Source organism: Rhinopithecus bieti, unplaced genomic scaffold (genome assembly GCF_001698545.2).
Source record: "Rhinopithecus bieti isolate Rb0 unplaced genomic scaffold, ASM169854v2 scaffold_25748, whole genome shotgun sequence".
NCBI lineage: Eukaryota > Metazoa > Chordata > Mammalia > Primates > Cercopithecidae > Rhinopithecus > Rhinopithecus bieti.
Window position 1 is genome coordinate 184793 of NW_016811783.1, and position 17081 is coordinate 201873.

The window sequence follows — 17081 nt, forward strand, 5'->3', positions numbered from 1 at the left end:
AAAGTAGAATAAAAAATAAATAAATAAATAAATAAATAAATAAATAAATAAATAGAATAAATATGGTCTAAAATCCATGACTGCAAGTAGCATTCAGGGATGAAATATGCCAAGTATAACTTTTGAGGTTGCAATATACATGATAATGCCTTACAACAGTGTTTCCAAGGATTGGGACAAGTACTAGTGGTAGTACACGGAATTACTTTAAGAGTTTTTCTGAGACGAATTGGGATGGCAAACAAACATGATATTAAATAACACTGAGTCATATTATGATTCCTTCTGTTATTCTCTTAGTTTTTTTGGATTCTGTAACAAAAAGTCTCATTTCCTGCTAATACATCTTATTCTTCTTTCTTCTCTCTTTTAAAAAGGAGAAAATGCAAATACCTAACTGAAATCAAGGAGCATTGTGTCTTTGTTGACATAGTTATCTTCTATTTAGGGCAAGTTTTTACATTTGTGATAGTGATACTACATTTTATACAATAAATGTTTTCAATGAAAAGGCGGTTAGCTTATTTTAAAATAGGTAAAAGTACTTTAGTGGTATACTGATATGATGACATATGAACACCTAAGCTTGGATAACATTGCCTTAAAATGTTAATTTGTAAGGAAGTATATGTATCTCTGTATAGATACATCTATAGTGATAATCATTAAATTATTGTTATATTAAAAATATTAAAGAAATTCAATAGCAGGACTATTTTCACATCATAAACTAGTTTTAAATTCAGAATTGCATGCCCCTTAATGTCTCCCAAAGTTTCAGATCCCAGTTACTGATAAAGGGCCAGATCAGGATTTTTAGCATCTTATAAATTGGGGTAAAGCACTGTATAATTGGATGAAAGGCAGAAAAATATCTGAACAATGATGAAGGGTCAAATTCCACTGTGCCTCTATCTCTCTGGGGTGTGCTCCCACTTGAATGTGGGTAGATGGAGAAGATATGCAGAGGATGCTCCTGAAAAAAATATTCTGTCCCCAGAAAAGTTGGCAATCTGCTATTTTAGTTATGCTCTTTTCTTCTCAGTATATTTCTCAATGTCTTTTACACGTGATCTTAGCCAAAAGGCCGAGAAGCAATCTCAATTTCCTTTTAAAATCCAAAAAAAATTACATTTGACTTTAGGTCCATTAATCATTTCAAAATACATCACGTGGACAAATTTCTTCAAAATTGTTACGTTGTTGTCAATGTTTTGACAATGATGTGCAATTTTTTAAAACTCAACCTCAGCTAGACTCTAGAGAATTTTACCAGCCAAAATCAAAAACAGAACTGTAAAACAGATTTTCTTATTTAAAGAAACATAAGACAGTTTGATTCCTATCAATTTCTTATAGTTTCCCAAGAGTAAAATTAAATTTGGAATGAAGAAAGATAAACCCCTTACCTGTTGGAAGGTGCAGTGTTATGTTGTTGCAAAAATCTGTGAAGCAGCATTCGGTTTTGGTAACATTGTTGGAACTATGACAGAAGACTTGAGCATTCAGTTCTGGAAGGGAGACACAGGATTTGATCACCTGTTCTTTTCCATTGGTTAGCATGACTGATGCCCAACATGCTCCTTCTGTTTGGCAGGTAAAGTTTGAAGAATCACACAAAAGACATACACACTTCAGTCCTGGAAAGAGTAAGGCAAAAAGATTTAAAATACAAAAGACATCATGCTACTTTACTTGATAATACCTCAGAATATAAATTCAATCTTAATGAAAATGGAAAAGGGTTTAAATAAAACACTTGCTAAACACATGCTAAGCTCTTACTCCCTCTCCATCTGTATTTCACTAAACATCCTGTCCAATTATCATTTACTATTGCTAATATTTTTGTGATTTATTCAGTTGCTACTATATTTAAAGCATTTTTCCCATCCATGCTCTAAATACCCCCTTATTAAGTTCAATCAGCTCATTCCTAAATCAATAGCTCCTAGGAAATGCTAGGAAACAGTATCACAGCAACCAAAAGGAGCTGTCCAGCAACACTCACAGAGCATTAAAGTGGGGTTATGGCAGCTGTGTAACCAAACAATTCAGTGTGTTCTGTTCATTTGCCCTCCTTCCTTTAAACTTTTAAGCAAATGTGCTAAACGCAAAGCTAACCATAGACATTTATGTCTCTAAAAAATAGTTGTGACACTTTATATTTATTTTCTGTGATACTTTAACACAATTGTTATTGTCATAGTTCCTTTAAGACATTGGTGAGCCACTATATTTCCCCTCTTCACTAAAGAACATATATTAGAATGAATCATTTGAACAGACACCATGACTTTCAGGTAATTTTCTTTAATTCATACATCCAGTCCATAAAGTAAGGCACACCAATAACAGAATTTAGAATATCTATACCAATACAACTGTGAAAAATTACACTTTGTTAAACTAATCTGTTCACTATCTACACCTCTCCAACATTCTCCACTTATTACACACACACACACACAGTCACCACTAAGTCACATGTCCAAAGCGGTGCCTATTTATGTTTTGATGCAAAATATTCATCAGCATGAAGCATCTAGTGGTTGTGAGTTATTTATTCAAATTTTATGTAAATATATTGTTTCTAAATAGCATAATACTAAATAAGCTTTGTATTACTGTTTTAAAATTCTTTAAATTTCAATAGCTTTAGGAGTACAAGTTGTTTTGGGTTACATGGGTGAACTGTATAATGATGAAGTCTCAGCTTTCAGTGTACCCATCACCCGAATAGTGTACATTGTTCTCAATAGATAATTTTTCATTCCTAACCTCCCTCCCACCCTCCCCCACCTCCTGAGTCTCCAATATCCTTTACGTCTCCCTGTTTGCCTTTGCATACTCATAGCTTAGCTCCCTCTTATTAGTGAGGACATGCAGTATTTTGTTTTCTGCTTTTGAGTTACTTCACTTAGGATAACGGCCTCCAGTTCCACCAAAAGTCACTGCAAAAGACATTATTTCATTCTTTTTTATGGCTGAGTTGTAGTCTATGGTATATATGCACACACACACAAACACACACACCATATATATATACTTGTGTATANCCTCCCACCCTCCCCACCTCCTGAGTCTCCAATATCCTTTACGTCTCCCTGTTTGCCTTTGCATACTCATAGCTTAGCTCCCTCTTATTAGTGAGGACATGCAGTATTTTGTTTTCTGCTTTTGAGTTACTTCACTTAGGATAACGGCCTCCAGTTCCACCAAAAGTCACTGCAAAAGACATTATTTCATTCTTTTTTATGGCTGAGTTGTAGTCTATGGTATATATGCACACACACACAAACACACACACCATATATATATACTTGTGTATATATATACCTGTGTGCTTATATACGTGTGTGCATATATATACGTGTGTGCATATATATATATGCACATACACACACACACCATATGTTTTTATTCATTTATCGGTTGATGGGCACTTACGTTGATGCTGTATCTTTGCAATGTGAACTGTGCTGAAATAAACATACACGTGCAGGTATCTTTTTTGATAACCCAATAGTGGGATTGCTGGATCAAATGGCAGTTCCATTTTTAGTTCTTCGAGAACTCTCCATACTGTTTTCCATAGACATTGTAATAATTTAAATTCCTATCAGCAGGGTATAAGCATTTGCTTTTCACCATATCCACACCAACATCTATTTTTTTTTTTTTTTTTTTGACTTTTTAATGGTGGCCATTCTGGCTGGGGTAGGCTGATATCTCACCGTTATTTTAATTTGCATTTCCCTGGTGATTAGCGGTGTTGAACATTTTTTCATATATTTGTTAGCCATTTGTATGTCTTCTTTTGAGAAGTGTTTGCTCATGTCATTTGCCCACTTTTTAATGGGATTATTTGCTTTTTTCTTGCTGATTCTCTTGAGTTCCTTGTAGATTCTGGATACATCCTTTTTTGGATATATACTTTGCAAATATTTTCTGCCATTCTATAGGTTATCTGTTTATTCTATTATTTCTTTGTGCAGAGATATAGATGACACAAACAAATGGAAAAACATCCATGCTCATAGACTGGAAGAATCAATATTGTGAAAATGACCATGCTGCCCAAAGCATTCTACAGATTCAGCGCAATTCCTATCAAAATACATCATTTTTCACAGAATTAGAAAAAAAAAAAAATCCTAAAATTTTTATGGAATCAAAAAAGAGCCTGAATAGCCAAAGTAATCTTAAGCAAAAAGCACAAATCTAGAAGCATCACATTACCCAACTTCAAATTATACTATAAATACAGGGCTACAGTAACCAAAATGGCATGGTACTGGTATAAAAGTAGACACATAGACCAATGAAACAGATTAGAGAATCCAGAAATAAAGCTACATACTTACAACCAACTGATCTCCAACAAAGCACACAAAAACACACACTGGGGAAAGGATACTCTATTCTATAAACGGTGCTTGGAAAAGTGGATAGGTACGCGTAGAAGAAAGAAACTGGATCCTCCTCTCACATTATACAAAAATTAACTCAAGATGAATTAAAGACTTAACTCTAAGCCCTAAAACAAGAAAAATTCTAGAAGAAAACCTACAAAGACAAACTATTCTCAACATTCCCTAGGTAAAACATTTATGACTAAGACCCTAAAAGCAAATGCAACAAAACAAAATAAATATATATATTATTAATGTAATGAACTTTTCGTTAAATCACAACTGTCCTCCCATAATTATCTAAATGTCCAAATTTTTACCATATAATCATTGTTAGTAAATTAAAGTCTTTAAATTGTTAATCGCTCAAATGGGAGTTGATTTTACACTTGTAAAATATTTGATACATAAATGACAACTTTTACTTAACTTCAAATACCGATTTGGGAGCAAAAATGGGTACTATTCCTATATAACTGAATATTTAACAAAGAACAAATTCTATATCAATCATACAGAAATTATTCTCTTCTATCAATAATTTTTCTTAACTGATGAAGCATCATTTCTAAAAACATTTTTAATACTGGTATCCTAAGGGAAATACAATCCTAAAATAAAATACTGTTTTGTTATCAACATTGAACCAAGCATAACAGCTCACTTTCCTATTTATTCCAGTGGTGACCAACATTAATAAATATACTTTGTCACCAATATTTATATGATACAGAAGAACCATATATTCTAACTTGATTGGGATTCTATATAGCTATATAGATAAAATCTAGTGCTTTAGAATATGTTTCAAGGCACTTTCCTTGCAAAAAGAGAACTCATGGGCAACCATTCATCTAGGTTTCTACTGAAAATGAAATCTTTCTAGCATTCTCCAGTTCCAATCTTAGAAATTTGATTATACTAGCTTTGCAATCTTAGGCATTACTTTGTCTCCTGTACCTCCATTTTCTTATATGAAAGGCAGGACTAATAATAATATATCTCCTCATAACATTGTTGTGGAGCATAAATTAGTTAACCTATGTAAAGCCCTTAGACAAATCTCTGGCACATAGGAAATACTATATAAAGACTTAGGGACTATCTCTCCTACTACTGAAGGAGGTAAAGCCAGTTGCCTTATGCAAACAAGCAAAACAATCAAAATACATTTGTAACACATAAAGGAATAGCCAAATGAACTAGGGTGCAGAGACCATTTAAAAGCCATAATAAAGAAATGCATCTCTTTCTGCTCTGTCAAGAGGGATTTGACTGCTCTCCTTCTTTTAATGACCCAGACTAGATTCTAGATGGTCACACAGCAGGTAGTATCTGGCAATGGTCCAGCCAAAGAACTCAGGAAAAGACAAAAGTCCCAGCCCTCACTCTGTCACTAACTTGCTGATTGACTTTGGAGAAGACATTTAACCTTACAGAGTCTCAATGTTGTGCTCTGAAAATAGAAAACGAACAACATAGGGAAAGTGGGTCCAAAAATCTTAAACTCTTACATAACACCAATATTTTATGACCATACTTATTTATACCTTATGGAAATCTACAATTACAAAATAGGAAAATTCATTTAATGTTAAGAAACTTGCTGAACTATGGTTATTCTTCACTTTCATATTTTAAGGGGCTAAAGGTAGGAAAAAGAGTAACTCTTCCAACACACAATCTCAAACCGTTTGTCACTAGACATTTCATCAGAATCTCCTTGGACGCTCTATTTCCAAGAGAAGTTTAGCAACTGACACAACCAACTAAGGAATATGAATCCGCTGAGTGAAGACAAACATAAAGCACTCAACAATTAAATATATGTTAGTTTCACATGCATTCATCATCTCATGTAATCCCACTGCAACTGTGGGAGTTAGTTGTCACTATCTCCATTTCATATATAACAAAATGAGGCTGAAAAAGATAAAGTGACTGACTTATGTAACAGTCTCTGGACTAGTCAAGCAATGGTACCATTTTTTAACGACACCTTACTCATGAAAGGTGCCATAAAAAAAAAATGGGTATGTGAACAATTCTCCCACCCCACAAATTTCTAGCAATTGTGAATAAAATAGAATTCTAATACAGCAGAAAGAAGCTGTTAACGAATTAACAATTGAAAACTAGGATTCTGATTGGTATTATCCTAATAGCCTTTAAAACACAGTTGGTATTTTTGAAATGAATTTTACCTACCTATTTTCTGAGGGGACATGCAGTCAAATAAAATTCAGTATCATGTCCCTTGCATCTAAAATAAATAATCTCACCTTACAGCTTTATCTAAATCCTGTATTAAGTAAGGCTCTGAGTACATAATCTGATACTTTCTTTTTGAAGCACTACTGGCTCCTTATAAAAATGATTACATAATAGCTCTTAGCAAGGAATTATGCAGATATTCACTAAATGTTTAACAAGCTATAAAAATTTACTTTGGTTAAAAGTAAAAGGCACAAATCGTAAGAATAATATATACCTAGGTGATATAGTTAAGACAGAAAGTGACACCTTACTTTAAATCTTGCATGATGAAAAACACTGGCAAAATTGAGGATTTGTTAATGATAATGGCTTCAAACATCTGCTAAATGTTCCCATTTATTCCAGTTCAGCTGGCAGTACGATAGGACTGACAGCGAACAAACAGCAAACTAAATAGGACCTAAGATGAAGTAACATACAACATACTCAGACTCTCATATTTCATTTCCCACCAGTCCACTATTTCACTGCGTTTGACATATAATTCAACTATATTTATATTAACCATCCTCAACATAGAACCTTTGTGCTGCCAATTACAATATAAGTTGCCATTAGTGATTAGACATGATTTCGTATTTTGTCTTTTTCAAAAAAAACTGATGTTCATTGAGTTAATTATACTACAATATTCTGTGACAGAACAAATCTGGTTGTTAGCAGGCAGTAGTCTTGTCTCATGTTTATTTTATACTTTCCCATTACAATGTACTTGAGTCCTATGGAAAGGGACAGCAAATGAGGCTGAAGGAGGAAAACAATTACCCATAATAAGGAGGTTTATTAGATTTTTCACCACAAGGAAGATTGTACTTTGCTTTTGTCTCCTCCTACCCCTTTAATTATCCCCTTTTATCCACTCTGCCAATTCGTCTCTAAAAGGCAAGACATCTGTTACCCACAAGACATCTGTTACCCACATCAACTAAAGGATGTGCACATTCCTAACCAACCAGAAAATAAATATTCATCCATATTTACATGTGATGGCTAGCACACCCTGGTGTCCAGAAATATAAAAACCATCTGACTACAAAAAAGAACCAAATTCGTTGATCTGCATTTATGTGCTATTCTTATTAGAAAGCCAAATATTTATTTGGCAAATACTAGGTGCTTTGAATTAGACAGTATTTTCAATATGTTGGTTACATATTACTATGTTCCCTATGTTTGGGGTCTATATGCTAAAATTAACCAGTGCTTAACATAAACATCTGACATAAACTCTTCTTTTCCAGACATCAGTTTATTCAGTTTCTCTAGTTTTAGACCAGGCTATGAAACACAAAATATTTTTTTTAATTCAGAAAACCGTCTCGGATTTGACCTGCTGAATATGTAATCTTTTCATCATTTGCAGGCTTCTGAGTTAACAAAGGGAACAATTCAAGCTTTTCAGTGTGCTGAATATGAAAAGTGCAGCAGCAGGAAAGAAGCCAGGAAAACTAGCACTAGTAAATCTGAAGGAAAGCCAGACAGGGTCAAAGAAAATCAGGCAAAGATCTAGTTTCCTTTTCTATTCCTTGTCAAAATTTTATTTTCTTGTCATGTGGTCATTTCAAAGCATTCACCTTTCTTAATGGTAAGGAAAAATAGAACAAAGAATGAAAATAGCATTAATAAAATATGGTCAATATAAACGCAAACTTTTTAGTCAAATGAGCTTTCAATAAAGATTCAGCTGGTAGAAATACTACTTCTCAGGCTGCAACCAAAAAAATTCAGAACTCCCATAAATAAGGGAAGACACCCATCACAAAGAAAAACTGTTCCTTTGCACAAAGTAGCAATTACGTTCCCCATTAAAAAAGGTTTAGAGCTGAGAAGGAATGAAACCAGCAAGGATTCTGTCCAGGAGAACTGCTTAAACTTCCAGCTGTAGGGCTCAATTTAGTTAGAGTTCAGCACATTGTAAATTATTAGTACTAACCATTCGGAATTTTCTCAGTCCAAAGGCAACATTGATGAAACTCGAGGTTTTAGCTCACCTGACCACCAGCCACCTGAGACTTTAGACAAGTTCCCCAATCTCTCCAGATCTTATCTTCCTCACCTGTAAAATGAGGAGGTCAAGAAGCAGGCTAGAAGACTTCTAAAGACCCCTCCAGTTCTATAGTCCTCTGCTACTCTGAACTTGTGTCACAGTTCTCAATATAAGTGACTTAAGAATTATCTATGATAGATGAAAAGAGAGAGCTGGGGTTAAGGATGTGAACAGGATTGGTCTGTGCCCCCCAAATTCACACGCTGCTATTTTAGAGGGTGAGAGAATTCTACTGGTTTCTAAATCAGCAAAACTTCTCCAATTAATATTAAAGATTGTTTATCTTGTACTATATATATTACACGAGAATTGAATGTTCTTTCCAATATCAGCATGAAATTTGGGGGCGATGGGGGAAAAGTGATGGAGGCCTGAAAATGTTCATAGCCTCTCAGAGTTATGTGAGACATCTAGAGACTGTTGCTGAGTCCCTCAATCTTAGTATCCACAGGATCACAGAAACGGTATGCAAGACCAAAAGCAACTCAAAAGAGCACCACAATTCAGCAATCTGAATACTCTACATTCTACTAAGTAGATATGAAAACATTTCCCAAAAAATATTTCAATGGCTGACAGCAATTAGAGCTTAAAACTGACTAGAATGATGTTATTTATTTACTTATTGCCTCAAAACTTTGAATACATATGGAAAGGACACGTATGATGGCACAATGTCACAAAGCTTTTAGTGCAATTTTAAAACTTGACGGGAAAATTTCTGTTTAACATTTTTGCTTATCAGCGTGGTGATTAACTGAAAGTTTCACCTTTCAAAGAACGCTTTTTCCAGAAATACCATTAATAACCTTCGCTGCTAAGCTCCTCCAGTGTGGGACAATTAGTAATCAACCATAAAGGGATACAACATAATCAAAATGGTTCATGACAAAATTGTTTGTGTGGATTCTCTTAAAACATCCCTTTGAAAGGATGAAAATGCAGGATTCTTAGACAGGAAGATGGCAGCCTTCTCCTTCCTGCCTTTGGAAGTCAAGGCATGAGTGGGCAACAGGCTAGCAGGGGTGACAGTTGGTGATAACTGCTCTTGGGTATATAGCAGCGTCTCCAAGGCTTAATCTTTGTTTCCTTAAATACAGCCTATCTGGAGTCCTCTGGCCCAGTTTAGACTTTGCAGCCATGTAGGGGAAAAAACAGACCCTATTTGAAGGGTCAAAGAAAAGAGTATTCCCAATCACAGGACACATTTCCTCTGCCACTCCTCACATACAATTCTCGCTTGGTTTGAAAGGTTATTTTCTTACCCTGGCAGCCTAAATGGTTCCCCATCAAACTGTTCCCCAGTAGTTGGGGTTTCTTAATCTACTGTCTTCCGCTTAGGAGAATATTGGTGTTTAATGGATTCCAATTACATTTAGAATAAAGCAAAATCCACAATCATTATCATGACCTGATAGGCTAATAGTCTGGGTTCATCCCACTCCTCCAACCTCATCTCTCATAACTCAGCCTTCCGGAGCACTTGTCTCCTTTTCGCAGCTGTGATATAACAAGTTTCCCACCTCATGGCCTTTACTCATCTCGTTCCCTTTGCCTGTAGTGCCCTCCCCTTTCTTCTCATTCGCCAGGTCTTAGCTCAAATGTCACCACCTCAGAGAAATCTTCAGTGACTACCCTTGCTCAAGGATCTGCTTCCCATCCTTCCTGCTACGTATCACAATCTATAATTCGCTTTTTAATTGTATTAGCCCCACTAGAATGAAAATTTCATGAGGGCAGGGTCCTTCTCCTGTTTTATCTGCTATCACTTCCCCAACATTTAGAATAGGGTCTGGCAGTGTGGTAAAATTCAATAAAGATGTATTGAATTACAAATTGTAGAAAACTGCAAAGTACAGAAGAAATTTTTGTCCATGCTATTTATCTCTTGGATGAATTTTAAAGTTTCTTCTCAGTTTGAAAGAGGTTTTTATAAAGATAGAATAGAATAGAATAGAATAGAATAGAATAGAATAGAATAGAACAGAATAGAAATAGATATAGAATAGATATAGAAATCCTTTGTCATATGTGTTACATATAGCTTTTCCCACTTTCATATGTATTTGCTTTTTTCCCCTAACACATTACCTTCATTATTTGGGGGGTAGGGGGTGGAAAGATACTTACCCCTTGTCAAAAAGAAGTCAAGTACTACACATAAAGAAGGAAGTAAAATAAAATACATCACCCTTAATCCCAAATCCCCCAAACCACTACTGTATACAACCTCTCCAAATATTACTTTGTGGAGTTTCACACTAGATATGCATAGTGATGTTCTCATTAAAATCCTAATAACATGATAGACATAAACTGTGTCTATCAATATTTTACTCTGCAATTTATTTTGCTTTAAAGCTTAGAAAATCTCCCATCCAGATATTTTCTAGTCAATATTTTCTTCCAGTTTCTGATCTGTTTCTTAGACACTTAAATATATATGCAATTTTGACATGGATCATCCAAACCATAGATAATATACAAATCTCCTTGACAGTAGTAAGTGAATTGCTTTATGGCAAGTCTTTAGATAAATTTTTAAAATCATTATTTAAAGAGTACTTTACTATACGCCAAATTATTTGGCAAAGAGTCAAGGCAGGGAGGGAGGGAGAGAGAAGAGAGAAAAGGCATGCACTAAAGCAATTTGACCATGTAAGTTAAAGGATGTTAGGACAGTGTGGTAAACTGAGCCAGGGACACATGTAGGAGCTGTGAGCTGCGTTGGGACACAGAGGTGAAGCACTACTGAATCCGGCTGGTGCTGGGGTAAGAGATAGGGGCAGGGGCGGGAAGGTTTCTTGGAGGTGAATCTTGAGAAGCACACTGTTCACCCTTCCTGCCGTTCGGAGGACGAGTCCCAGACCATCCTCTCAGTAGTCCTCCCAAGACTGTCCAGAGAGCACCCACCAGCCTGAGGAAAACGCGGCAGTCCTCCCCCACCAGGCAGTGTGGAAATACTTCCTGCTGCGAGGCGGCACCGCATGGGCACTAACTGCCCCCACTTTGTCAATGGGTTTGGTAAAACTCACTGCCCCGATGGAACTCCATTCCCGGTCCCCAGCCCGCTCCCCACCCCAACAATGACCTTGGCACCCCGACACGCCCCCGCGGAGCTCCCCTTGCCTGGACTTGCAGGTTGGAGCTCCGAGCCCTCCCCCAGAGCAGCGGTCAGGGGCTTCCGCCTCCCCTTCGTCTGCTGAATTTGCGAAGGGGCACCCTGGGGTCGCCGGGACGCCCTAGCTGTCCGCTGGACCTTGGTGCAGTGAATTCCGCCCCGACGACAGCTCCCGCGGTGCTCAGCCACCTGCCCGAAGGCAGCGCAACGTGCTCCGACGGCTTCCCGGCGCACCAGGGTACCATCTAGTGGCAGCAGAGGCAGGACGCAGGCTATTTTTTACAGAATGACCTCCACTCCGGATTAGCATTCCTCAAGCATTTTTAAAACCTGTGTGTCTTTAAAATAATCATAAAATGTCACACTCTCGATTTTCTGTTATTTGAAATTTTAAAATAAAATGCCTTGTCTAGAAGCAAATCAATGCAGTGATGATTTGATGACGCTTTTTCATTTGGAAATAGTGGCCCTCCACTCTCCAGCACCCTTGAAGATCACCATTTTAGCCTGGGAGGATTTGCTAGACCGGTATTTATTGAGAGAAACCTCTTGTCTGAACCAAAAGATTCCACCTATCCAACTATTGCCAGTGAAGTCTTTCCAAATTGTAAGAAGAAATGAGAAACTGATAAGCCCTTAATGTGTATTATAATTTGCATATCCTTGGGAGGCCGAGACGGGCGGATCACGAGGTCAGGAGATCGAGACCATCCTGGCTAACACGGTGAAACCCCGTCTCTACTAAAAATACAAAACTTAGCCGGGCGTGGTGGCGGGTGCCTGTAGTCCCAGCTACTCGGGAGGCTGAGGCAGGAGAATGGCGTGAACCCGGGAGGCGGAGCTTGCAGTGAGCCGAGATTGCGCCACTGAATTCCAGCCTGGGCGACAGAGCGAGACTCCGTCTCAAAAAAAAAAAAAGTAATAACAAAAATAATAATAATTTGCATATTCACGTAGGTCCTGTTGGTCTTACAGCTGTTATATTTACGCTCACATAAAATCATACCTGATAATGGTGGTTACCAGATTTGGAAATTTCACTGACCAGTAAAATTTCAAAAATAATTTGGGGACCCAACCAAGGTTACAACAAATTTTTGTGTTGTCAAGGAAAACATTGAAAAAAAAAAAAAAAGCGGTGGCTCATGCCTGTAATCCCAGCACTTTGGGAGAACGAAGCGGGCAGATCATGAGTTCAGGAGATTGAGACCATCCTGGCTAACATGGTGAAACCCCATCTCTACTAAAAATACAAAAAATTAGCCGGACATGGTGGCGGGCGCTTGTAGTTCCAGCTACTCGGGAGGCTGAGGCAGGAGAATGGCCTGCGCGCAGGAGGAATGCCTGAACGCCGGAGCGGACATTGCGTGAGCCAAGGTCACCGGGCCACTGCACTCCAGCCTGGGTGACAAAGTGAGAGCTCGGCGTCAAAAAAAAAAAAAAAAACCCCATCCTCTATTACGCATCATTTAAAAAAGAAGTAAATTCACATGATTGGAATCATTTCACACTGTAATACACATCAAAACAACACATTATACCTCAGCAAATATATATAATTATGATTGTTATTAAAATATTTATTAAAAAAAAAATAAAATAGGCTCCATTAAAAAAAAGAAAAAAACAGCATTATAATACCAATTAAGAAAGTAAAGACATAAATCCCAGAATTAAGGTCTGACTAGCCAAAATCAAGGATATCTTTTAAAATTTTCAAATGTGGATAAATATAATTGCATTTTATAATGTTACATTTCCTTTATTTCTTTTAATGGTCTTTTTTTTTTTTTTTTTTTTTGGTTTTTTTTTTTTTTTTTTTTTTTTTTTTTAGATGAAGTCTCACTCTGTTGCCCATGCTGGAGTACAGTGGCACAACCTCGCCTCACTGCAACCTCCACCTCCTGGTTTCAAGTGATTCTCCTGCCTCAGCCTTCCGAGTAGCTGGGATTACAGGCGCTCACCACCAAGCTCAGCTAATTTTGTATTTTTAGTAAAGGTAGGGTTTCCACCATGTTGGCCAGGCTAGTCTCGAACTCCTGACCTCAAATGATCCATCCATCACGGCTTCCCAAAGTGCTGGGACCGCAGGCGTGAGTCGCCCATCCAGCTTTAACAGCCTTTTTCTAATAAAAATTATTAATCTGGGGGTTGACTGCATCAGAAAGTGGAGCTGAGTGTCCAACCTGTTATTATTCCAACCTATTGTGTGCACAATGAATGGCCATCCTCCACATGGAAATGCTGTCTCAAGTGGAAGGGGCAATTTTCTGTAGTGCTATTTTTACTCAATATGGAATATTCTGGAAACTGAAAAAAGCTGAATAGTCCGGGCACGGTGGCTCACGCCTGTAATCCCAGCACTTTGGGAGGCCAAGGCAGGCGGATCACAAGGTCAGGAGACCGAGACCATCCTGGCTAACACAGTGAAACCCCGTCTCTACTAAAAATACAAAAAATTAGCCAGGCGTGGTGGCGGGTGCCTGTAGTTCCAGCTACTCGGGAGGCTAAGGCAGGAGAACGGCGTGAACTCAAGAGGCAGAGCTTGCAGTGAGCCGAGATGGCGCCACTGCACTCCAGCCTGAGTTCAAAAAAAAAAAAAAAACAGCTGAATAATAATAGCCACCCACCCCAAGCAACAGAGAAAGCTAATAATGGCCGACCAGGTGTCTAGCTAACAAGCCACATCTCTGCCCAGGGAACAGGGCTGCTGAGCTTTCCTGGCTCAACAAACTCACTCTAGATAGATGTTCACCCACCAGAAATTCACTTGGCAATGCCTCCGTCAGTACTGGAGCACAAATCTTAACAGTGTATTTGATCAGCCTGCACACGTTGGTCTATTTTACAGAACTTGGAAGATAGTATGCATTTTTTGAATTAGTACAGTCTTGTGTTCAATATATTGCTTGTCAAATCTATGATTTACTTGATGATTAACTTCTGATCAAGAATACATGATACACTTTTAACACTGTTTCCACAGGAAATGATTACCAATTATAATCAACTCCTGAAGGATACTATTTCCAGCAATATCTTGCAGTGATAAGCAGGGATTGCTACTCTGTAGCACGGAGAAGTGAACCTGTGTAAAGAAAAAACACCACAGGATCCCTAATCCAGTCCAGGGCATTTAGGGAACAAGTTAGGAGACTTGGGGTTCTAATCCTAATTCTAGTAATATGGCCGCTGGGTCTTATGTGTTCAACTGATCTGTTTAAGAAAGAATTCAATTAAATGATCTCTAATGTGCCTTTCAGTTGTAACATTCTATAACCCTAAAAGCAGAAGGCATCAATGGCCACCATCCAGTATCAGAAAGAGCAACAGGAGTGACAGCATACCCAGAAAACCAAGTTGTTGCCCTAGAATCACAGATAGCGAAGAAAACTGTTCAGGAGAATAATGTATTCTGATAAAGACTGACATGAATAATCAGAGTTCATATTTTGAAGGTCTGTTCAGTCAGTGAGATCTAGTTTTGTGTTTTCAAACTCTATTAAAGCGGAGAATATAGAAAACAAATGAGAGAAGAGCAGAGTTCAGTGATGAAAGGAGTATATGGCATACTCAATCTATTTGGGAAATATGCCATGAAATGCAAAAAAACAATTAACCACAAAAAATATTAAGTTCCAAACTAAAAGCTAAGAAAGCTCTGACTTGTTAAGCAGAAGCAATTAAAAGTAACCAGTAAGTAATCAACAATTGATAGTCATATTATGCAGTTACAAGATTGAAGAGATAGAAGAACAGAACTGTCTGTCTTAAGTTTAGAATGAAAGTAGCAAAGAAAATTGAAAAGGTAAAGTCCTCAAGGGTTCTCAGGGGCTCACTCGTCAGAAGTTTTTACCACAATCCACAGCTGCATATTTATATATGATCAGATATGGTAAAGAATAGATAATTCTCACTAGAAATAAAAGGGAACTATCCTAAGAAGCTGATCTAGCTAAAAAATAGGGTGGCAAGCTCACCGTTGAAAAGGGAAGAGGAGGACAAGTGATTTGGAAGGATCTTTTTGTTTCATTAAGGCTGATCCTAGCTGAGCATCTTTCCAACATTGATCATGAGGCTCAAACGTTTAGCCTGGATAATATGAAGAACTCATATACTGTGCAAACATAAAAAGGGCAGCATCACCTACCACTCCCTTCAAAGAAGATGGGTGGGAAAGGGAGCTGATGAATGGAGAGAACATTTTAAAAATCCATAATGCTTTTTTAAAATATAATTCTTAGACTTCTAGGAATTATCATAACTATTTCAGAAGGTAGGTTACTGGCCAGGCGCGGTGGCTTGCACCTGTAATTCCAGCACTTTGGGAGGCTGAGGCGGGTGGATCACTTGAGGTCAGGAGTTCGAGACCAGCCTAGCCAACATGGTGAAACCCCATCTCTACTAAAAATATAAAATTAGCCAGGTATGGTGGTAGGCTCCTGTAATCCTAGTTACTCAGGAGGCTGAGGCATGAGAATCACTTGAACCCGGGAGGCAGAGGTTGCAGTGAGCCGAGATTGCACCACTGCACTCCAGCCTGGGTGATAAAAAAAGACAGTCTCAAAAAATAAAATAAAATAAAATAAACTAAAAAAAGAAGGTAGGTTACCTGGCTTTTCCTGGTTCCTTTTATCTATCAGGATACTGTTAAGTAATGTAATTGCCTGCTGCTTGTTTGCAGCTGCCCAAATATATTTCAAGACATAAAAGTATAAAAGTGAGGAAACATAAGAAAGAAGTTATAGGACCTCCAAAAAGTCTCAAAAAATTCATATTAGCCAGAAGAAAAGGAAAGTCTAAGGTAGGTCATCTAAGTCTTGCTGCTTCTTTTATAGTGATATAAAACAAAACAAAACAAAACAAAAACTATAGGAAAGAAACAAACAAAAACCTTGTTTGTAGCTGTGTCTGTGTTTAACATTGTTGGAATTCGGCAAGGTGCAGTAAAAAAGATCCTGCACTTTGGAAGATGCCTATCTGTAGTTCTAATCCTGAGTCACCCCTAACCCTGCTGTGCAGCCTGAGAGGTTACCACACCTCTCTAAATCTGTCCATGCACTGATGAAGTAGGGATAATAATTCCTATCTCACAGATTATGAAAATTTTAAAAACAGATATTCTAGATAACACATTTAACACACCACAGATGTTAAAAAAAAAAAAAAAAAAAAAAAAAAAAAAAAAAAAAAAAAAAAAAAAAAAAATAAACCCCTTTCA

The 17081-nt window shown here is 37.4% G+C and overlaps 1 protein-coding gene across 1 annotated transcript in view; it reads right to left on the minus strand.

Annotated features, from left to right (window-relative positions):
• The window catches only part of ACVR1C (activin A receptor type 1C), a 101672-nt gene that overhangs the window by 53631 nt on the left and 30960 nt on the right, over positions 1 to 17081 (minus strand). The window contains exon 2 of the mRNA XM_017895091.1: positions 1410 to 1640. Coding sequence (XP_017750580.1) covers positions 1410 to 1640 — 231 coding nt within the window. The remainder of the gene's footprint in view (positions 1 to 1409; positions 1641 to 17081) is intronic.